The sequence below is a fragment of the Mustela lutreola genome, chromosome 12 (assembly GCF_030435805.1).
Source record: "Mustela lutreola isolate mMusLut2 chromosome 12, mMusLut2.pri, whole genome shotgun sequence".
Classification (NCBI taxonomy): domain Eukaryota; kingdom Metazoa; phylum Chordata; class Mammalia; order Carnivora; family Mustelidae; genus Mustela; species Mustela lutreola.
The window spans coordinates 61,403,609-61,428,195 of NC_081301.1; the positions used below are offsets into that span (position 1 = coordinate 61,403,609).

The 24,587-nt window shown below is 38.4% G+C and overlaps 1 protein-coding gene across 9 annotated transcripts in view; it reads right to left on the minus strand.

The window, feature by feature from the left end:
* The window catches only part of KDM4C (lysine demethylase 4C), a 521,081-nt gene that overhangs the window by 94,527 nt on the left and 401,967 nt on the right, over positions 1–24,587 (minus strand). For all 9 annotated transcript variants that reach the window (XM_059142108.1, XM_059142109.1, XM_059142111.1 and 6 more), the window contains one exon: positions 16,548–16,733. In XM_059142108.1, the coding sequence (XP_058998091.1) occupies positions 16,548–16,733 (186 nt within the window). The remainder of the gene's footprint in view (positions 1–16,547; positions 16,734–24,587) is intronic.

Sequence of the window (24,587 nt, forward strand, 5' to 3'; positions counted from 1 at the left end):
TACTCTAGGGGAGGAGATATTTTTCTGAACCCCCTGGGACCTGACTCTGTTTTCTACTCCTGGATGATGATGTGGTTTGCTGACCCTATATCTGATTCAAGAGCTGACTGCTTGCAAGAATTTCCTTAAATGGAAGGACCCAGACTCTCAAAAGTAAATTTTTTTCTAGAATGGACATGTAAATCCTTAATACAGAGCAACTGTATGGTCACAAAATATGACCTTTATTCAGACCCAACAGCAGCCAACTCCATGCAGACACTGCCACAACTCTGTAGCCCGTCATAGGGAACAAGGTAAAAGAGAAGAACCACTGGCATTCAGCCTCTGCTCTGACTACATGGTCTCCCTATTCTGATCAGTTTCTGTATCCCTGCTGATTAAAACTTGAATAGGCAATGGAGGCATCTGTTCTCTCTTCCCACAGATTAAAAATCCCTTGGAGCACTTCAGTTAGTATCAGAAATGTATCTAAAACACCTGCAGATGATGCTTGAACTGCGGCTGGTGCAAAGACCCTTCCCAAGTGGCCAGACTTGGAAAAAGATCTGGAAAAGGGGGAAGGACAGATGAGTAAGCTGAAGATGGCTCAATTTGAGGCACAAGAGCCTCTGGCCCAGAGTCTATGAGGTCCTGTGGGAAGCTTCTGGGGATAGTATCAGTGGAACCTCTCCTCTATGCCCCACAGCCAGGGCCAGTGACTCAATAGCAGGGCTGTCCTACCTTCTGCTGTGGGTCCACTCAAGCCCTTTTTCTCTTGACAAAAAGCATGGCAGAGAGAAGCTCTACACTCTCTGATCCCCACCCTTCCTGTGGAAATGGCTACAGAAGTAGAAGGAGGAAGCTAAATGTGGGGTATTAAATAGAGGGCAGAGAAGTATGAAATAGGACATATTTTGTTTTCTTTATAAAATTAAGAAAAATGATGTCTTCATTGGTTTTACCTGATAAAGTGAACAAGAGGACAATTCCTTCCAAAAGTAAATATTCTAAAATGTCTGTTCTAAATATTTCTTCTCCCAGGCAAACCTGGTGTTAACTTTCTCACTGGGATACATGGATTGAGATCTCAACCAAACATTTCTATTGATGAAAGGGTAAGGGGTTTCTCTTATTTACTATATGTTTGATTTAGGAAGACTGATCAGACTCAGGCCTGAATCACTGTAGTATTTTTTTAATCCTTGTTAAGAATTTTTTACTCCAGATCTTTTCTTGGGTTAGAATTCTGGTTTTCAATCTCAGTGCAAAGTCAGCAGGGCATATAGAAAATAACTTATGTAGAATAAAAAACCATATACAAACACCAGATAATTGTCCATAAGTCTGAGAAGAGTATATCGGTCATAGAAAATGTAACTGAACAGAGAGGGAGTTAGCAATATCTAAACTCTAATAAGAAAAACAACATCCACCAAAACAAACCTACTGCCAACAAAACACAAAGACACCCAGATCTGGGAGACAGGAAGAGATCATTCAGATCATTGTTAGATGAGTGTTAGCTAAATTCTGGTTCTCTTCTATAAAAGATTGGGAGAGAAACTAAAAGTGGACAGAGTTGAGCTACAGAACTGAGCTCCAGACTAAAGGAGTGAAAATAAAAAGGAAAAAGAAAGGATGGATTCAATCCATTGCTGAGTTTGATATGTCAACCCTGTTGGAGCCAAGGCAAACTCACTGGCATTAGAAGGGCACACTTAGAGCAGACAAAACTCATAGCTATAACCTCCTCTGTGAATTCTACCTGATTGCCTTTAATAGAGTTAGCAGCTTCCTTCTTTCAGTTCCCAGAACATCCTTATCTTTATTTAGCCTATCTTATTATGGTCATAGAGCATAGTAGCTAAGAGCCTGGGCACTGAATCAGGTTACCTAGTTTTGACTATTCTTCCCTTTACTACCTATGTGATATATAAAGTTATAATTTAAGTACCCCTTGCCTCAGTTTCCTCAACTGTAAAGAGGGGTTAATAGTAGTACCTACTACAAATGGTACCGTAAAGATTAAATGACATAATACTTGTAAAGCCTTTAGAACACAACTCATGTTGAATAAATGTGTATCATTATTTTTTCAAAAAAGTACATCTGTGTACAAAAGGTGGGTGAATGAGGGCAAGTCATGGGGAATGTTTAATGTTAGGCTAAGTTTAAAAAAAAATTGTGTTTTTATTTCCAGGGCACTCCATGGATCCCTGTATATTGAATTGAACAGTTTCAAAGCAATCTAACTGAAGTTCTCCATAACTAACCTTTGTACCTAGATTATTTTTTATGAGTTGACTAGATAAATGTTAAGATAAGAAAAGAGAGGCAGGCAGTATGCATGGCCAACCTATTATCAAACAGTTTATCTCCAATACCAAAAGTCTTTAAAACGTGGTCTTATTTTCCTTGGGCTCTGTTCATTTAAATATCTTGGAATGGGGTCATAGTTTATGAGGTTTCTACCCTAATCCCATCCTTTCTTCGAAAAAGTTTAAAACATTTTCAAGTTTGGGAACCATTCATTATCCTGAAATGATAATGAATAGAAGCTGAGAGTCAGAAGGTCACCCTCCAGAGAGTAACAGGCCCATAAGAAATTAAAAGAATTTTAGACAAAACATCAAAATTTTATATTTTTCTAATATCCTAAAAATGATGGTATTGATAGTATCATAATATTTAGTGCCCTATATTTTCATTGCTTTACTGTTCCTTAAAGGAAGATAAAGATTGTTTTTGTTTCTTTTTAGAAGAGAGGTGCTTAGGTGATGATTGAAAGTGGGCTATTCTAGACGTATAAACATTGAAACCAATCCCATGACACTTGATCCAGTGGTTCAAACAAAAAAAGAAAACAAAGATCCCTAAAATTTTTATCAGCAACATAATATAAACATGTGTGGTATGACAACCTATGTTGAGACATAAAAAGACCAGATAATGGTAACAGGAGGAAGTATATTAATAAGCCCTTAGTATATAAATTAGAACAGTATATAAATAAACTTATTAAAGGCAGAAAAAAATTGGACATATCAACATAAACTCTTGATCATTTGAAAAATAATTATTTTCCTGCTCTGTCACTAATGTGGCCCCCTGGCCAAAGCAGCTGGTGTTCACATGAAACAAAAACAAAAAACACCCTTCATTCCAAATTTGGTTTCTAATAGAGAGCAACTTTAAAAAAGAACATGGGATCCTTAATGGGTAGCTGATTCCATCTTCGAAACAAGGAAATCAAGATGATTTTGCCATTTCTTATTGAAATAAACAACAACAGTTTCAAAGATGTCTGCTAGTGGTTTTATATTAGGAAAATAAAGTCACCTTGAAGAAGCTCAAAATGGTCAAAGTGTGACAGAAGCATCAAGAAGAAAATTACAGTCAATTGGTACCCACTGAATCTACAAAAGCTATAAACCAAAATGATGCTCAAAAGGGTCAAATAATATAAAGCACAGTCAAGCAAAGTCCTACCTACTGATGCAAATTAAATAAATCGTGCCTGATTACAAAAATATAATCCTATGGCCACCCATCAAGGGCTTGAGGGGCACCATATGGTAAAATGCAACATATGGTGAAATGTAATTCTGGTCTTCAACCCAAAATTCCTATTGGAACTAAATGGATTAAAAATCATAAACCAGAGTCAGGGATAGACTCCAGGAAAACAGATTTCTAGAACTGTATAACACTGAAGGGAGATATTACTTAGGTACCCATCTGGGAACTGAGTTGATCCTCTTCTTCTAGTAGAATACGTGGTCTTCTTGACCTTGATGCTGGCTTAAAAATAGGACTCCTACATGTCTATAAACATTTTACTACATGAAAGACATGGATAATCAGTTTTCCTGAGTGAGTCCCAAGTATAAACACGTGTGGGACAGCGATATATCTTTTGTTTCAGATCTGACAGCACCTTACACACAGGCAACTGCATATGCGCATTAGGGAGAGAGAGCCCAGGGAAACTTTGTTAGGATAGGTTGAATATACTTCCTCCCTCTCTAGTTAAACCATTTCTTCTACATTCCTATAACCTTAGCTAATTAAATGGAAATTTATAGTGGGAGTATTTGTTGGGTCTCTCCCTATCCATCCACAATCAACCTGAAATACTGCAGATTCATTGTAATTAATGAATTCATATAAATGTGTTTCCAATTTCACGAAGGTTTTTTTGTCATTATGTGTTTTTTCCCAAAAACTGATACTTGAAGTATAATATGCTATACAGTATTCCCCTGTGACTAAGAACTATTCTAGGATTTACAGTCTAGGAGCTTTGATCATCCATTGTTCCACATGTAGGTAAAGTGAGAATTATTTTTATATACCAAGGGAAGATTTTTTTTTTAGGTTAGTTTCGACAGATATTTATTTTCACCCTGGTACCACCAAAGCTTATTTATAGAGGAACAGATTAACCAGATGTGCCATCTCGCTCTGAGCCCTTCACCAGATCCTGCACAACATGGGTCCCTGTCCTGAGCCACACATAGTGATGGCACAGAAGGAGTTGTATTGAAGCTTGTCTGGGGAGCTGGCCTGGAGACCAGGCTGAGAAAAAAAAAGTAAGTGCCAAACAAAGTCTCAAGTTCTAGTACAAGGATGAGTGCCCAAATAAGACAGGGAGGATTGCTAGAAAGGTAGAACAACAAAAACAAGAGGACCTTCCAGAGTAGGTGGTGCTAATAAAGAAGCCAATATAACCACTGCATTCCATTATCCACATCAATAACACTGCCTTGAAATAAAGGGCACATTTGAAATATCTGATACAACATTGACATAAAGATGCTCAACAAATACAAGTTCTTTTTCTTTTAGACTAATCCCATTCATTAGCATTAGAAAATTATTGTAACAAATTTATACCAAGCAGCTTCTATGGATGGCTAAGTGCTAGTCAAAGAGAGAAAATATTAATTAATCCTAGCTTAAAAATCTAACTAAAATTATGGACATTGGGGAGGGTATGTGCTTTGGTGAGTGCTGTGAAGTGTGTAAACCTGGCGATTCACAGACCTGTACCCCTGGGGATAAAAATATATGTTTATAAAAAATAAAAAATTAAATAAAAAAAAAATCTAACTAAAATAATGACCTAGCTTAAAAAATATAGGTAAAATAATATTGAATAGAATAATACACAAAAGAGTAGGAAAAAATTTGTCCACTAAGGTGTTTTCTCTATAAAAGTTCTTCTCTTTTTTAATAGGTGACTGTCTCTATGTTAGTAGCCAAAACTTAGAAAATTATGAAAGAAATTTCTCAAATGTCACATTTTTCAAGAGGGGAAGGCACTGAGATGAAAATGATGTACCTCATATGAGATACTTTATTAAAAAGGGCTTTGGTGGGAGGAGTCAAGATGGCGGAGAAGTAGCAGGCTGAGACTATTTCAGCTAGCCGGAGATCAGCTAGATAGCTTATCTAAAGATTGCAAACATCTGCAAATCCATCGGCAGATCGAAGAGAAGAAGAACAGCAATTCTGGAAACAGAAAAACAACCACTTTCTGAAAGGTAGGACCGGCGGAGAAGTGAATCCAAAGCGACGGGAAGATAGACCCCGGGGGGAGGGGCCGGCTCCCGGCAAGCGGCGGAGCAACCGCGCACAAAATCAGGACTTTTAAAAGTCTGTTCCGCGGAGGGACATCGCTCCAGAGGCTAAACCGGAGCGAAGCCCACGCGGGGTCAGCGTGGCCTCAGGTCCCGCAGGGTCACAGAAGGATCGGGGGTGTCTGAGTGTCGCAGAGCTTGCGGGTATTGGAACGGGAAAGCCGGCTACAGAGACAGAGCCGACAGTAAGCTCGCAGCTCCGTGTTACCTTGAACCGGTCGCAGGCTCGGTGAGCTCGGAGCGCGGCCGGAGGTCAGGCAGACGGGAGTAACTGGGCGCTGTTCTCTGAGGGCGCACTGAGGAGTGGGGCCCTGGGCTCTCGGCTCCTCCGGGCCGGAGACCAGGAGGCCGCCATTTGTATTCCCGTCCTCTGGAACTCTACGGAAAGCGCTCAGGGAACAAAAGCTCCTGAAAGCAAACCCGAGCGGATTACTCACCCCGGCCCCGGGTAAGGGCGGTGTAATTCCGCCTGGGGCAAAGACACTTGAAAATCACTACAACAGGCCCCTCCCCCAGAAGATCAACAAGAAATCCAGCCGAGACCAAGCTCACCTACCAAGGAGTGCGGTTTCAATACCAAGGAGAGCAGCAGAATTCCAGAGGAGGAGAAAGCCAAGCACGGAACTCATGGCTTTTTTCCTGTGATTTTTTTTAGTCTTGCAGTTAATTTAATTTTTTCTTTTTCATTTTTTTTTTTTTTTCTCGCCTTCGGGTAAAATTTTTTTTTTTTTAACTGTTACCTTTTTCTTTTTTAACGATTTTTTACTAGTTTATCTAATATATATATATATTTTTTTACATTTTTCTTAGGTGTTTTCTTTTTTAAAAAAAAAATTCTTTTCTTTTTTTTTTTTTTTTTTTTTTTTCTTTTTTCTTTCTTCCTTTTTGAACCTCTTTTTATCCCCTTTCTCCCCACTCACGATTTTGGATCTCTTCTAATTTGGCTAAAGCATATTTTCCTGGGGTTGTTGCCACCCTTTTAGTATTTTACTTGCCCCTTCATTTACTCTTATCTGGACAAAATGACAAGACGTAAAAATTCACCACAAAAAAAAGAACAAGAGGCAGTACCGAAGGCTAGGGACCTAATCAATACAGACATCGGTAATATGTCAGATCTAGAGTTCAGAATGACAATTCTCAAGGTTCTAGCCGGGCTCGAAAAAGGCATGGAAGATATTAGAGAAACCCTCTCGAGAGATATAAAAGCCCTTTCTGGAGAAATAAAAGAACTAAAATCTAACCAAGTTGAAATCAAAAAAGCTATTAATGAGGTGCAATCAAAAATGGAGGCTCTCACTGCTAGGATAAATGAGGCAGAAGAAAGAATTAGTGATATAGAAGACCAAATGACAGAGAATAAAGAAGCTGATCAAAAGAGGGACAAACAGCTACTGGACCACGAGGGGAGAATTCGAGAAATAAGTGACACCATAAGACGAAACAACATTAGAATAATTGGGATTCCAGAAGAAGAAGAAAGTGAGAGGGGAGCAGAAGGTATACTGGAGAGAATTATTGGGGAGAATTTCCCCAATATGGCAAAGGGAACAAGCATCAAAATTCAGGAGGTTCAGAGAATGCCCCTCAAAATAAATAAGAATAGGCCCACACCCCGTCACATAATAGTAAAATTTACAAGTCTCAATGACAAAGAGAAAATCCTGAAAGCAGCCCGGGAAAAGAAGTCTGTAACATACAATGGTAAAAATATTAGATTGGCAGCTGACTTATCCACAGAGACCTGGCAGGCCAGAAAGAGCTGGCATGATATTTTCAGAGCACTAAACGAGAAAAACATGCAGCCAAGAATACTATATCCAGCTAGGCTATCATTGAAAATAGAAGGAGAGATTAAAAGCTTCCAGGACAAACAACAACTGAAAGAATTTGCAAATACCAAACCAGCTCTACAGGAAATATTGAAAGGGGTCCTCTAAGCAAAGAGAGAGCCTACAAGTGGTAGATCAGAAAGGAACAGAGACCATATACAGTAACAGTCACCTTACAGGCAATACAATGGCACTAAATTCATATCTCTCAATAGTTACCCTGAATGTGAATGGGCTAAATGCCCCTGTCAAAAGACACAGGGTATCAGAATGGATAAAAAAACAAAACCCATCTATATGTTGCCTCCAAGAAACACATTTTAAGCCCGAAGACACCTCCAGATTTAAAGTGAGGGGGTAGAAAAGAATTTACCATGCTAATGGACATCAGAAGAAAGCAGGAGTGGCAATCCTTATATCAGATCAATTAGATTTTAAGCCAAAGACTGTAATAAGAGATGAGGAAGGACACTATATCATACTCAAAGGGTCTGTCCAACAAGAAGATTTAACAATTTTAAATATCTATGCCCCCAACGTGGGAGCAGCCAACTATATAAACCAATTAATAACAAAATCAAAGAAACACATAAACAACAATACAATAATAGTAGGGGACTTTAATATTCCCCTCACTGAAATGGACAGGTCATCCAAGCAAAAGATCAGCAAGGAAATAAAGGCCTTAAATGACACACTGGACCAGATGGACATCACAGATATATTCAGAATATTTCATCCCAAAGCAACAGAATACACATTCTTCTCTAGTGCACATGGTACATTCTCCAGAATAGATCACATCCTCGGTCCTAAATCAGGACTCAACCGGTATCAAAAGATTGGGATCATTCCCTGCATATTTTCAGACCACAATGCTCTAAAGCTAGAACTCAACCACAAAAGGAAGTTTGGAAAGAACCCAAATACATGGAGACTAAAGAGTATCCTTCTAAAGAATGAATGGGTCAACCGGGAAATTAAAGAAGAATTGAAAAAAATCATGGAAACAAATGATAATGAAAATACAACGGTTCAAAATCTGTGGGACACAACAAAGGCAGTCCTGAGAGGAAAATATATAGCGGTACAAGCCTTTCTCAAGAAACAAGAAAGGTCTCAGGTACACAACCTAACCCTACACCTAAAGGAGCTGGAGAAGGAACAAGAAAGAAACCCTAAGCCCAGCAGGAGAAGAGAAATCATAAAGATCAGAGCAGAAATCAATGAAATAGAAACCAAAAAAACAATAGAACAAATCAACGAAACTAGGAGCTGGTTCTTTGAAAGAATTAATAAAATTGATAAACCCCTGGCCCGACTTATCAAAAAGAAAAGAGAAAGGACCCAAATAAATAAAATCATGAATGAAAGAGGAGAGATCACAACTAACACCAAGGAAATACAAACTATTATAAGAACATACTATGAGCAACTCTACGGCAATAAATTTGACAATCTGGAAGAAATGGATGCATTCCTAGAAACATATAAACTACCACAACTGAACCATGAAGAAATAGAAAGCCTGAACAGACCCATAACCAGTAAGGAGATTGAAACAGTCATTAAAAATCTCCAAACAAACAAAAGCCCAGGGCCAGACGGCTTCCCGGGGGAATTCTACCAAACATTTAAAGAAGAACTAATTCCTATTCTCCTGAAACTGTTCCAAAAAATAGAAATGGAAGGAAAACTTCCAAACTCATTTTATGAGGCCAGCATCACCTTGATCCCAAAACCAGACAAGGATCCCACCAAAAAAGAGAGCTATAGACCGATATCCTTGATGAACACAGATGCGAAAATACTCAACAAAATACTAGCCAATCGGATTCAACAGTACATTAAAAAGATTATTCACCACGACCAAGTGGGATTTATTCCAGGGCTGCAAGGTTGGTTCAACATCCGCAAATCAGTCAATGTGATACAACACATCAATAAAAGTAAGAACAAGAACCATATGATACTCTCAATAGATGCTGAAAAAGCATTTGACAAAGTACAACATCCCTTCCTGATCAAAACTCTTCAAAGTGTAGGGATAGAGGGCACATACCTCAATATCATCAAAGCCATCTATGAAAAACCCACCGCAAATATCATTCTCAATGGAGAAAAACTGAAAGCTTTTCCACTAAGGTCAGGAACACGGCAGGGATGTCCATTATCACCACTGCTATTCAACATCGTACTAGAGGTCCTAGCCTCAGCAATCAGACAACAAAAGGAAATTAAAGGCATCCAAATCGGCAAAGAAGAAGTCAAATTATCACTCTTCGCAGATGATATGATACTATATGTGGAAAACCCAAAAGACTCCACTCCAAAACTGCTAGAACTTATACAGGAATTCAGTAAAGTGTCAGGATATAAAATCAATGCACAGAAATCAGTTGCATTTCTCTACACCAACAGCAAGACAGAAGAAAGAGATATTAAGGAGTCAATCCCATTTACAATTGCATCCAAAACCATAAGATACCTAGGAATAAACCTAACCAAAGAGACACAGAATCTATACTCAGAAAACTATAAAGTACTCATGAAAGAAATTGAGGAAGACACAAAGAAATGGAAAAATGTTCCATGCTCCTGGATTGGAAGAATAAATATTGTGAAAATGTCTATGCTACCTAAAGCAATCTACACATTTAATGCAATTCCTATCAAAGTACCATCCATCTTTTTCAAAGAAATGGAACAAATAATTCTAAAATTTATATGGAACCAGAAAAGACCTCGAATAGCCAAAGGGATATTGAAAAAGAAAGCCAACGTTGGTGGCATCACAATTCCGGACTTCAAGCTCTATTACAAAGCTGTCATCATCAAGACAGCATGGTACTGGCACAAAAACAGACACATAGATCAATGGAACAGAATAGAGAGCCCAGAAATAGACCCTCAACTCTATGGTCAACTAATCTTCGACAAAGCAGGAAAGAATGTCCAATGGAAAAAAGACAGCCTTTTCAATAAATGGTGCTGGGAAAATTGGACAGCCACATGCAGAAAAATGAAATTCGACCATTTCCTTACACCACACACAAAAATAGACTCAAAATGGATGAAGGACCTCAATGTACGAAAGGAATCCATCAAAATCCTTGAGGAGAACACGGGCAGCAACCTCTTCGACCTCTGCCGCAGCAACATCTTCCTAGGAACAACGCAAAAGGCAAGGGAAGCAAGGGAAAAAATGAACTACTGGGATTTCATCAAGATCAAAAGCTTTTGCACAGCAAAGGAAACAGTTAACAAAATCAAAAGACAACTGACAGAATGGGAGAAGATATTTGCAAACGACATATCAGATAAAGGACTAGTGTCCAGAATCTATAAAGAACTTAGCAAACTCAACACCCAAAGAACAAATAATCCAATCAAGAAATGGGCAGAAGACATGAACAGACATTTCTGCAAAGAAGACATCCAGATGGCCAACAGACACGTGAAAAAGTGCTCCATATCACTTGGCATCAGGGAAATACAAATCAAAACCACAATGAGATATCACCTCACACCAGTCAGAATGGCTAAAATCAACAAGTCAGGAAATGACAGATGCTGGCGAGGATGCGGAGAAAGGGGAACCCTCCTACACTGTTGGTGGGAATGCAAGCTGGTGCAGCCACTCTGGAAAACAGCATGGAGGTTCCTCAAAATGTTGAAAATAGAACTGCCCTATGACCCAGCAATTGCACTATTGGGTATTTACCCTAAAGATACAAATGTAGTGATCCAAAGGGACACATGCACCCGAATGTTTATAGCAGCAATGTCCACAATACCCAAACTATGGAAAGAACCTAGATGTCCATCAACAGATGAATGGATCAAGAAGATGTGGTATATATACACAATGGAATACTATGCAGCCATCAAAAGAAATGAAATCTTGCCATTTGCAACAACATGGATGGAACTAGAGCGTATCATGCTTAGCGAAATAAGTCAAGCAGAGAAAGACAACTATCATATGATCTCCCTGATATGAGGAAGTGGTGATGCAACATGGAGGCTTAAGTGGGTAGAAGAATAAATGAAACAAGATGGGATTGGGAGGGAGACAAACCATAAGTGACTCTTAATCTCACAAAACAAACTGAGGGTTGCCGGGGGGAGGGGGTTGGGGAGAAGGGGGTGGGATTATGGACATTGGGGAGGGTATGTGATTTGGTGAGTGCTGTGAAGTGTGTAAACCTGGTGATTCACAGACCTGGGGATAAAAATATATGTATATAAAAAATATATGTTTATAAAAAATAAAAAATAAAAAAAAAAAAAACCAGATGAATGGAAAAAAAAAAAAAAACAAAAAAACTTATCATTAAATATTTCCTGCTTTCAAAAAAAAAAAAAAAAAAAAAAAGATACAAACGTAGTGATCCAAAGGGGCACGTGCACCCGAATGTTTATAGCAGCAATGTCCACAATAGCCAAACTATGGAAAGTACCTAGATGTCCATCAACAGATGAATGGATCAAGAAGATGTGGTATATATACACAATGGAATACTATGCAGCCGTCAAAAGAAATGAAATCTTGCCATTTGCGACAACATGGATGGAACTAGAGCGTATCATGCTTAGCGAAATAAGTCAAGCAGAGAAAGACAACTATCATATATGATCTCCCTGATATGAGGAAGTGGTGATGCAACATGGGGGCTTAAGTGGGTAGGAGAAGAGTAAATGAAACAAGATGGGATTGGGAGGGAGACAAACCATAAGTGACTCTTAATCTCACAAAACAAACTGAGGGTTGCTGGGGGGAGGGGGTTTGAGAGAAGGGGGTGTGATTATGGACATTGGGGAGGGTATGTGCTTTGGTGAGTGCTGTGAAGTGTGTAAACCTGGTGATTCACAGACCTGTACCCCTGGGGATAAAAATATATGTTTATAAAAAATAAAAAATTTTAAAAAAAAAGTAGAATAAAATAGTATATTGCTAAGTTTCTTACAGGTACCAAGGCAAGTAATAGTTTTAAAATATTTGTTTCTTTATACACATAAACGTGTACTGGCTCATCATGTCAAATGTGTTTTCTAGAGTGGGTCAAGCACAAAAGAGGTTCAGAAGCCCTGGTGTAGAAGGTCCAACTTCCCACACTTAAGAGTAGAAAGTAACCCAACCACAAGCACTTATTTGAGATTTCTACCTCTCCAGTGTGTAAAAAAAAACATATTTCTTTCATTGGTTTGATTTTCCTGTATCTGAGCAAAACTGGGGTGTCTTTGGGTTCTACCTCTTTCTTTTTCAAATGCTCAACAGATAGTCCAGCCACCGGGAGGTTGTCAGAAAAAAAAAAAACTTCCAATGGTATGTTTAAAGAAGAGTTCATGGATGATTCTTTCACAAAATTAAAATATGCCAAACGCTTGCTAAAAAAAAAAAAAGGGCTTTGTTCATTGCAATGAATTAATGCATAAAGTGCAAGTGATTTCAGTGTTCCAACACTGAGTATATTGAATATTCTAATCAAATATGAAGGTTTGTTGATATAATTTGCCCCCCCCAAAAAATCTGTGCATGCATCTTCTCACCTCCATTGTCCTCTATTATTCAGGTGTCTCTTCCATTGGACACCCCGTAGTTTACTCAGGTGTGAAGACACAGACCTTGTGGTAGCTTTAAGGAGGTATATAATTTATGAGTAGCTCATTATTTGTTCCCAATTTCAAAATCATTTTACTATATATTGTGTTCTTTAGTTTTTCCCTTTCCTACAAACATCTGTGCAACATCCACATAAGTGGTTAGGAATACATCCAATGGAACCTTCCAAAATAGAGCCAGGAAAGAGGTCACACTGAATCATGGCAAAGGGTAGGTGGTCAAGTACCACAACAGTATAACATAAACACATGTGCACACATACATATGCACACACAAATGAAATCTTACACTTGAAAGATAGCTGATGCCAGTTAAAAAGTATGCTTGACAAAAACACTGAAAAATACATATAAAATTTTAGATTAAAATAACAGGGATTAGCTGTGCACTTTTGTAACATATTAATATCCTTAAGACTTTGGAAGCTATTCATTTTTTCAAATACGACTTTTTTTTTTTTTTTTTTTTTTTTGTAAAGATCTATTTATTTATTTCTTTGAGAGAGAGAGAGTGACAGAGACAGAGCATGTGGCCAGGAGAGACAGAGAGAAAGAATCCCAAGAAGACTCATGCAAAGCCCATCTTAGGGCTCAATCTCACAATCTGAGCTGAAACCAAGAGTCAGATGTTTAACCAACTGTGTCATCCAAGCACTCCTTAAATCCCACCTTTTCAATTAAAAGGATGCTTACTATCTAATGGAAGAATGCATTATAATAAATCAGATGAGATTTTTAGACTATTATCCAGAATGAGTTTATGCTCAAAGCCCAGTAACATTGAAAATCTAGTATATTTACAATATTTTTGGCATTAAAGGAAGAGTAGGAGTTGCCTTAAATCAGTACTTTGGGTGCAAAAAACACAAATAATTGGAAGAAATAAAAGAATAAAGGAAACAAAAACCCTAAAGTGAGTAAAAATGTAGATCCTACTGAAGCAACTTCATTTCACCTAAATTATACAGGCATCCTCTATTCTGTCAAATGACTGGTAATGCCAGGTTTGCCTAAATTTTATTTTACAGTTTTCACTGCTATGATTCAGCAATTGCCCACTACCCCCAAATAATCAGGTATGGTGAAAATATAGCCAAACTATAGTTCCAGCTTTTGAAAGTATAACCCCTGGCATATTTAGTTTACACAAAAAGAAATACTGGAATTAATTTGAACTTTTTTATGCTTGAAAAGTAAAGCATATTCAATGCAATAGGGGCAATTCATGATGCTCTTAACCAACATTACCAGCGTTTGAATTCCTTCTGGTTAGTTGTCAAACATTTTGGGGAAGAAGCCACACTTAAAGTCCAACTGAAGAATAATGGATAAGAAACAGCTACCAGGAATATATTTTGGAAATTCAGTATTCACAGTGCTTCCTGCTAGAGAACTTTACAAAGGCAATTTATGAACACTAAAATTTTACCTTTATAAGGAAAAATTACCATTTAATATAAATTATATGATGTTTCCCCATGCTTGACAAAGTGTACCAAACTTAAAGGACATCCATAGAGGAGAGTGAGTAGATGAATATATTTTGGAAATTCAGTATTCACAGTGCTTCCTGCTAGAGAACTTTACAAAGGCAATTTATGAACACTAACATTTTACCTTTATAAGGAAAAATTACCATTTAATATAAATTATATGATGATTCCCCATGTTTGACAAAGTGTACCAAACTTAAAGTACATCCATAGAGGAGAGTGAGTAGATGTTCTTTCATCATTTATGAAACAATTAGTAACATAAACTTGACTGAACCACACATCATAGTCAGGAGGAATGACATCCTGATTAGACACATGGATCTCTTTAATAACAACTTTAATATAATCATCAGCAACCACAGAGCTTTGGAATATTAAAATTAAGAATGTGTGATCCCAAGCAAAGCTTCAAATGAACACCTCTAGCTCCATTCAAGGCTGGGAGTTTGGAATTCAACAAACAATAGAGAATGGGCTGGAAAAGCATTTATATTCCAGCACCTGTTGCTCATTAACTGAATCCACTTGGGCAAGGAACTGAAACTTTTAATACTTAGGTTTCTTATCCGAGAAGCAGGGATAATACTAGTCATGTGGCCCAGTTCACAGAGAATTGTAGCACCAAAGCCAGCAACAGCAGCGGTAGTAAAACAGAGTATTAATACAACTTTCATTTTCTGAGGGCTTATTCTGTGGACTGAAAACAAGACAGTGAGATAGGCATGCCTTTGTTTGTAGACAAGGAAGTCGAGGCTCCGAGATTAGAACTTGCATAAGGTTGCACATGTGTTGCTGGCAAAGTCCAAGAGTGAACACAAACTACTCTGACTCAGGAGGTCATGATCTGGTTCACATCTCAAAATGCATTCCCATGTGTCATCTAATGAGGTAATGCTATTGACCATACATTGTAAATGGCAAAGCACCACAGTAATGCAATGTATTATTACTGTAATTTTTTAAAAAGTTGTTAAAATGTATTTTCTGCTGAATATATAATACTGTTTTTAGCAAAAGCCCATTAATTCAAGACACTAAGGAAAAAGCATGAATGGATATGCAACTTGTCACCTAAAACATGGAAAGTAAAATAGATTTGACAGTTGGTGATGTCATCTCATACATTTGTGCATTTACTCAAGTCCCAACCCACAAACATCAAGTATCTCCCAAGACACCAATGGAAATTGCTGGAATCATTAAAAAGTCAAGAGATTTGTTGTGTATGGTCATGGCTTCCCAAGCCCAGACTGACAACCTGGCAGGCTGCTCACAGGAGGTTATTAGACACATAGGACAAGTATGTTAGGCTGCAAATAGTCTGTGGCCAAGCCTCCCAGGGATAGCAAAGGGCAGAAAGTTAGCAGAACTGCCTCTTGATGGCAGCCAAAAACAATTACAGTGAACTGGAAAAGTAACAAAGGCATATCAACCATCTCACACTGTCCTAATTTTTCTAAGCATTTAAAACAAATGAAAGATTCTGTTTGCCAACAACAGGTAAACTAATTTATAGTTAAATTTACATGTTATTTACTTGCAAACACAATTTGCCCAGAAAAAAGTGTGGTCCTGAGTGAAATAGAAGAGGCAGAAAAAAGTGACCTCTTCTACATTTCTGCTTTTCTGCAATTGTCCTCACTTAGCTTATCCCACCTCAGGCAGCAAGGCCCCAGATATTTGTGACCACTTTCCCCCTTCCCTTTACTGTGGTACTGCTCTTTGTTTCTTCTAGAAGAGATGAAATAAAACCCAAAGGCCAGAATGTACAGGTATGAGGATCAGGACACTGATGGGTCCTAGGCAAATACTAGTAAATAATAATGTACAATCCCTGCCCTCGAGGAACTCATAGCCAGGACACATCAACAATGAGTAACACTACCAAGAAAAGCATGCTAGCCCTGGGAAGTGTATAGGAGGGAACTCATATTCAGTCTTGGCATCAGGGAAGGAAGGGAGGGCCTTACCACATTTGGGTTGACCTTATGTCGGAAGCATGTGATGTTCACCACATATGGCCAGTCATCAGGCTCCATTAGCACCCCAGCAGCATGAGCACATGTAACATGGAAGGAGGCTGGGCAGCGGCCATAGGAACACTGGATACAGGCTCCAGAGACCTTCTTAACCCGGTGTCTGCAGAAGATGCATTTCTGGAGGATTAAAACAAAGAAGAACATCAATTCAAGCTGTAACTCAGATGATTTCCACACTTCATAGAATAATAGCTATTAGAGAGGCAGAAAACTGATTACATCAAGAAGTCTGGACCCTTCTGGGGCCCTAGTGGTGAGAGCCACTTATATCTGTGACAATATAAGTTGTATATTTTTAATGAAACACACTGATATGGTCACATGCTACCAAACATATGTTGAAATACTTCCTATGGTTAGGAAAGCCCTTCTGCATATACTTCTCTGGACACAGTGAGGAAAGACCCCAAGGGTACTCCTGTATATCACTTGCAAATGCTCAAGTTGCTTTTTACCTCCTGCATGGCAGGACTTTTGGTACATCAAGAGATAGAATATGGGTTTGGAAGACAGGTACCTACTCTCCTAAATTAGATGAGGTCTTCAGAAATAACCACAGCACAGAGGTGGTCTTAGTTTTCTATTTACAAGGAACTGCAAGGTGTTAATGGTCCAGTGTGGAAACTAGGGGCTCAAGTGTTTAATAATACAAATCTGAACCCTTCATGACTGACATAAAAATATGCTTCCCAAAGTGAGAAAATTGAAAATCACCCCAAAGGGCATAATTTTTTTTGAGTAGCTATAGCTGACTATGCCTAGTAAAGAGAGAATGAAAATAAAGCAGCAATAATGATTACCACAATCTAAAAATTAAATTGCATACAATTAGCCCAAGACATTATCAGTGTATTTGTTATGAAAGACAGGAAAAATAGAACAGCTTCACTAAATGTATAATTAGTGAATACTTGATAGTTAGAAAAATGGTTGTAGAACAACATAGGGTAGGTTCGGAAAGCAGAAGAAAGAGAATGATAAAAAGCTTGACTTTTCATTCCTAAGGATGAAAAACGTCTGCAATCTGATCAAATATTGGTGCGGCTGCTCTTCTTTTATAGGCACATTTTCTTTCCCGGGACAGCAAAGGTACTTAAACTCAATGCCTTTTGGGGATCATAATATTTTATCACGGACCTGTAAGAATCAATGTGAACTTAACTTCTAACTCTTCTTTGCCCTCATATCAGATCAGCAACTTTAGTCTTATAGATTCTGCACCTTAACCTTGTCCTGATCTCTCCCTGCCCATCTATACCACCTGCCACTGCCTCTGCCCATGGTACCCAGCATAGTAATATCCTCCTAACTGGTCTTTATTTTATTCCATTTCTATTCATCTTCCCCAGGCCTGCCAGTATGATCTCTTTACAACATAAATCCAATGTCACCCCCTGTTTAAATGTCCTTCATTGGCTTCTCCTTATCTCCAAAACTTTCTAGAACAAAAGGAACCGCATGAGACAGACGTGGAAAGCTTATAATAGGCCTTATAGTCCATCTGAGCAGTCTTATTTCTCACTAGTCTGCATAAGGTGCCACACTCTAGGCATTTATCTGTTCTCCCTATACATGTAGATTCAATGTACAATTAAGTATTTTTAAGTGGGACTTAAGGATGTGGCTTAGTTGATTAAGAAACTACCCACACACACAACCACAGAACTGAAATAAGACCCATTATTATCAGAATAAAAGCATTACTTAATATCTTGGTGTCTTGGCAATTTTTAAAAGACTTTATTTATTTATTTGAGAGAGAGAGGGAATGCACAAGCCGGGGGAGGGGCAGGGAGAGAAGCAGACTCCCTGCTGAGTAGGGATGCCCAGAGGAGGCAGAGGAGGGGAAGGGGGAGTTCAATCCCTAGACCTGGGGATCATGACCTGAGCTGAAGGCAGCTGCTTAACTGACTGAGCACTCTTGACAATTCTTATTAGCAGTTCCAATACATTCTTGGTAATTCTTGGCATTCTAATATTTTTTGCCAGTTCCAACTTTTTGAAATGTGATGGCAGGTATAATAGTGAAAACTTGTATCAGGGGCGTCAGGCATAATTAGACAATCTTTAAAGAGCCTAATCATACTACATGGAGCTCAGCATTTAACTATGTTAAGATATTGATAAATATGAGAGAAAAAAATGGTTTCCCATTTTCTTAACTAAATAAGATTCTTTTAAGAGTAGGCAAGAACTAAATTGTTGTGGGTTTTTCATAGATAGACTTCATGAAGTTGAGGAATGTTCCCTCTATCCCTATACTTTGAAGAGTTTTGATCAGGAACAGATGCTGTATTTTGTCAAATGCTTTTTCTGCATCAACTAAGAGGACCACATGGTTCTTTTCTCTTCTCTTATTGACTTGAAAAAAAAAAAAAAAGGACAAATCTTTTCAATTGGTATGGATATCAATATTGTTTATAAGGAAAAATGTCTTGAAAAACAATTGTCAATTAGGACAATTTGGGCAGTGTGTACTGTCCAGTTCTCCATACATGGCATGAGATCTATTTTTTCTTTCAATCACTGCCTAGTATTTTATTGTATGTATTTATATCTAAATGGTGCAACAGCATTTCTTTTTTTCTCCCAACATTTCTTTTGTCTTAAACTAATCCTCTGTTGATATGTTTAGAGTCTTTCTAGAATTTTTTTTTTTTTCCTGTCTGTTTGGAGCTATTTCAAGCTTTCTGTAGACCTCTTAGTTTACTTGTACAAGTCTACCCAAAATAAAGTTTTAAGTAAAATTTTTTTAAAAAGTAGGAAAGAGTATTATGACTTAAGCTAGTTAATGAATTGGTAACTCCAGCCTCTTCCACCATTAACTGCCTCATTAAACAGAGGCCCTCCAGAAAAGGCAAAAGAAACAGAGATAATACACTTAAACACAGTGAGGATTCAATCCTTGGAATCCAGTAAGGGAAGGGCTCTCCTTTCCCAGAAGATGAGAAATGGTCACTTCTAAGGATACAACCAGTATCCTTACAAATTCAACCTAACTGCAGACTACTATAATTTGATGTGTTGGAAGATATTTATTCCTAGAACCAGGAAATATGACTTAAACATCAACCAGGTTTTTGAGGAAATGGAGAAATACATAAAACCGAGTAGAGGAACCATTCTGTATCTTGACAGTACAGTCTGTGTTGTATTTCCAAACCCCATTTTCACTGGCTTGCTACTAAACCAGTTGTTCTGTACCTGGGATGAAACATCTCTGGCAATCTGACACCTACCTATGTCTGGGATATAGAACTTAATTTAGCAGGGCAAAGACAAGGACAAATAGATAGTTCTTGAGGATGTTACAATGGAATAATCACTATAAAATGCCAGAGAGAAAGTGCTATGTGGAACCTGAATGAATAGTGGAATGAGTTATGCTTGGAGACAAGACAGGGAAGAAAGCCTTCAGTAAACACATGGCTGACTGGATCAAGATGGTGGACTTAGTCTGTGCTACAACTTTCTCAGCTCTAACCCCTACGTAAAGATAAAGGAGAATAAAAAAAGACAAGCTACCCACTGTTGGACAAGTCCATGGCCTATCCTGTCCCAGTCATCATCAGCAGGTGAGGTAATCCTATCTGATCCGAATCGGAGTCCTATGATCTGACTCATCACTCATCAATAAGCCAAGCAGATTCTCATTTGGGCTGAGGACAGAAAAAGTGTACCCTGGATGCACAACTAAAGTACAATCAGATACTTAAAAAATCACAAACATTGGGGGCACCTGGGTGGCTCAGTGGGTTAAAGCCTCTGCCTTCGGCTCAGACCATGATCTCAAGGTCCTGGGATCAAGCCCCGCATCCGGCTCTCTGCTGCCAGGGAGCCTGCTTCCCCTTCTCTCTCTGTCTGCCTCTCAGCCTACTTGTGATCTCTGTCTGTCAAATAAGTAAATAAAATCTTAAAAAAAAAGAAATCACAAACATTGGAGGGAAAACAAAAATAACTGAGAGATGCTATGATTCTCAGTAGAAGAATATCTGACCTAAGGAGTCAGGTAGGTGGAAGCACAAGATGAGTTAAAAAGAGGTACAGTATATGATATGATAGAGATTCCAAAATATATCCCATCAATTAGGAAAAAAGTAACAATTACATAGCTAAGAAATTTAAAAAGTCAAAAAGAAGATTGCTGAATATTGGATTTCATCCTATTAAAGATCAAATTAGTAACTGGAAGATGGAACCTACAGATTGTCCAGAACACAGAAGAAAAAAGAAAACAGAAATGCTAAGCAATATGGACAAGAGATCCAGATGTTCTATTATCTTTCTAAAAGGCATCTTATAAGAATTAAAAAAGAGAAAATAACAAATTTTCCAGACCTGAAAAAAAGCCCAACAAGTAAGATTAGTTAAAAAAAAAAAAAAATCACCTGGCAACATCTTAGACCTCGAAATAAAAAGAGAAAAATCCCAAAATCTTTCAGAGAAGAAAAGAGAAAAATCAGATTACCATCAGATCTCTAATGTGCAACAGTGAATGATAACAGACAATGAAACAATGTCTTCTGTTTCTGAGGGAAAATTAAATTTGGTCTATATTCAGCAGAATTATCATTCAAATGTGAGGGCAAACATAAAGACTTTTTTTTTTCTTTTTCATATACAAAGATACAAAGATGAGGAGTATATGTGAACTGAAGAGCAACCAAAATGCTAAATATGTAGATAAGTCTAAATGAATATCAACTTTATAAATAATAATAGTAATGTCTTTTGGGTTTCAAATATAGAGAATATGAACAAATAACAACTGAAGCACATAAGGAAGAAGTGGTAAAAGATGCTTAAAATGTTCTAAAGCTGTTGAACTGTCTGGGACAGGGGTAAAAGTATCAATTAACTAAGTGTGGAAAACAAAACAGAATAAGGAAAAATAATAAATTCAAACAAAGACAAGAAAGGAAGGAAATAGAAGCAGAACAAACAAGGAGCAAAGGGAAAGAACAGTGTAAGTTGGTAGAACTAAACCCAAATATGCCAGTATATTATGTATAAACAGACCAGGGGTAGCAAACTTTTTCTTTTTCTTTTTTTTTTAAAGATTTTATTTATTTATTTGACAGATTGACAGAGAGAAATCACAAGTAGATGGAGAGGCAGGCAGAGAGAGAGGAAGGGAAGCAGGCTCCCTGCTGAGCAGAGAGCCCGATGCGAGTCAATCCCAAGACCCTGAGATCATGACCTGAGCCGAAGGCAGCGGCTTAACCCACTGAGCCACCCAGGTTCCCCAGCAAACTTTTTCTTAAAGTGCCAGATAATGAGTATTTTAGGCTTGTATGGTATGGAGTCCCAGTTGCAACCACTCTCAACTCTCAACTCTGCCATTGTAGCACAAAAGCAGTCATAGATAATTTGAAAATAAAGACTGCTGTTGTGTTCCAATAAAACTTTATTTGTAATAGCGAGCACATACTTTAGTTTGCTGACGACTGCTATAGGCCATGGGCACACATTTGAAATTATGGGCACATATTTGAAGTTAGTATGATAGAATTAGTATTTAAGAATGATCACTCTAAATGATAAAGAACAAACTGAAGGTTGATGGAGGGAGGTGGCTGGGGGATGGACTAGATGGGTGATGGATATTAAGGAGGACACTTGTTATGATGAGCACTGGGTATTGTATGCAAGTGATGAATCACCAAATTCTACTCCAGACACCAATATTGCACTGTATGTTTATTACCTAAATTTAGACTAAAATAAAATGATCACTCTATCAGCAAGATAGATCAAGGTAGGAAAACAAACTGTCAGGAAGCCACGTAAATAGGGAGGCAAGGATGATGAAGAGAGTTGGATTATAGAAATAGCTATTAGAAGGAAGGTAGATTTTTAGTTTTTTATTCTTTTTTTTTTTAAAGATTTTATTTATTTATTCAACACAAAGAGAGAGATCACAAGTAGACAGAGAGGCAGGCAAAGAGAGAGGGGGAAGCAGGCTCCCCTGCTGTGCAGAGAGCCTGATGCAGGGCTCGATCCCAAGACCCTGAGATCATGACCTGAGCCGAAGGCAGAGGCTTAACCCACTGAGCCACCCAGCCACCCCAAGTTTTTATTATTGTTGCCCTTTTTTTATAGAGATTTTATGCCTTCCTCTAAACAGAGCTGCTCACTTAAGATAGACAGACTTGCCTTCTGTGGGAAAGAACCTCTCTAGTAGTGGCCTTAGTGTGAAAATGGATGGGGGTAGGGGCAACACCAATTCCAGAGGGAGAGGGATAGTAGAGAACATGTGAAGAGAAAGATTATCAGGCATTTAAAAGCAGAAAGAGTTAAAGAGTTCAGAAAGATAGGGTCATTCTTCCTGCAATTCAAGAAAGTACTAGTGTCCAACTGGGAAACGGATGAGGAGCCAGCTGGTGGATGACGGTTAATGAAGGCTTTGAAAAGTCAAACAAGGCAGCCTGGAGGACCATTACTTCTGGTATTTTAGAGGTAGGGCTGCCATCCAGGGAGGCCAGTGCGGCACAGCAGGAAAACGCTAGCACAGATAACACTAGATTGACTTTAAAGTGTCCTTTACCTCTGTGGTTTTCTAGGGAGGACACCTAGGGATATAACAGCTGCTCAGTCGATGTCTGCTCAAACTGAACACAAACAAGTAGATCAGGGTGAAGGTACAGACCTGCTCATGTTTCCTTAACAATTTAAAGAAAAAAAAAAAAAGGCCTTCATTATAGAACTATGCCACAGGAATATTAGAGCAGGTCAGAGTCACAGGGATTCCTGCTTAAAACACAGATTGCCCACCCCACCCCCAGAGTTTCAGTGTCCCTAGCTAGGGCCACTGAATTTGCATTTCTAATAAGTTCCCAGTGGTGCTGATACTGTTGATCCAGGGATCACACTTTGAGAACCAAGGGTTGAGGGTTAAAGAGTTAAAGGATGTTGATGCTTCTGAGAGCCTGTAGGCTAAGGCAATTCAGGAAGTACAATGATTTTTCATCTATTCTTCTGTGTCAAGGGCTGAGAAAATTCTCGGGCGAGTATGATTTATAGAGCACTATACTTTCTTGGGGGACTGGATTTCCATACTTATTCCAATGGCATAGACCATTAAGGCTCCTAATGGATTGAGGAATTAATGAAGTATCTGGCAATGAGGCTTTGTGTATCATTAGATTCCTTGAGCACACAGCTTGGCAAAGGGCATCAAGAAATGATGAGCTGTGAAGGAGCTGGAAGTTCAAAGCACATCCCATCCCCCCTTTTTTTCTTTTAATATAATTGTAGTATGATTTTACTGCTTTTTTCACAATGTTATGATTCTTTTTCCTTCCATAAATAGGTAATTCCAAAATAGGCACAATGCTTTTTAATTAGTGTCATTTGAGAGGAAGATTCAGAAGGAGCAGAAAGAGGAGTAGATCGATACCAAGAGAAATCAGTTTACCCAGAGAGCTCAAGAGCAGCTGGGGAAGGAGGAGAAAGGGAACACAAGAAACTGAGATCCAACATGGACTGACACTACAGGGTTAGGCTGCTTTTGTGAGAGGCAGCAGTTAATATGCCAACTCATACCACTCACACCACACAACTGTCTGACCTCAGCCATCTAAGCATATTACAAATAGCTGACACTATGAAATGGTACAGTGAAACTCAATTTTGAATACTCGTGCATCAGCTTATTACGTTTAAGTCCTGTGTTTCCCCACCCTCCTCATGAAAAGTTATTTCTACACTTCAAGTTCAGAGCATTAAAATATATGGCTTTTGGTGTCAAGTGCGTTGAATTAAATCCTTATTTATGATATGTATCAGAAGCCATTTATCTCATTGCTTATTGTTTGGTGAGATTCACCCCGCAAAAAATGAGAAGCTAAGAAAAAGTCGACTAGCAGGATAAAGAGGAAAGGGCACAGGAATGAGCTCAGCCAGGCCAAGAGACAGAGCCAGCAGAGGTGGTAGGGATCAGATCGAAGGCTACCCTTACTCAAAACAAGG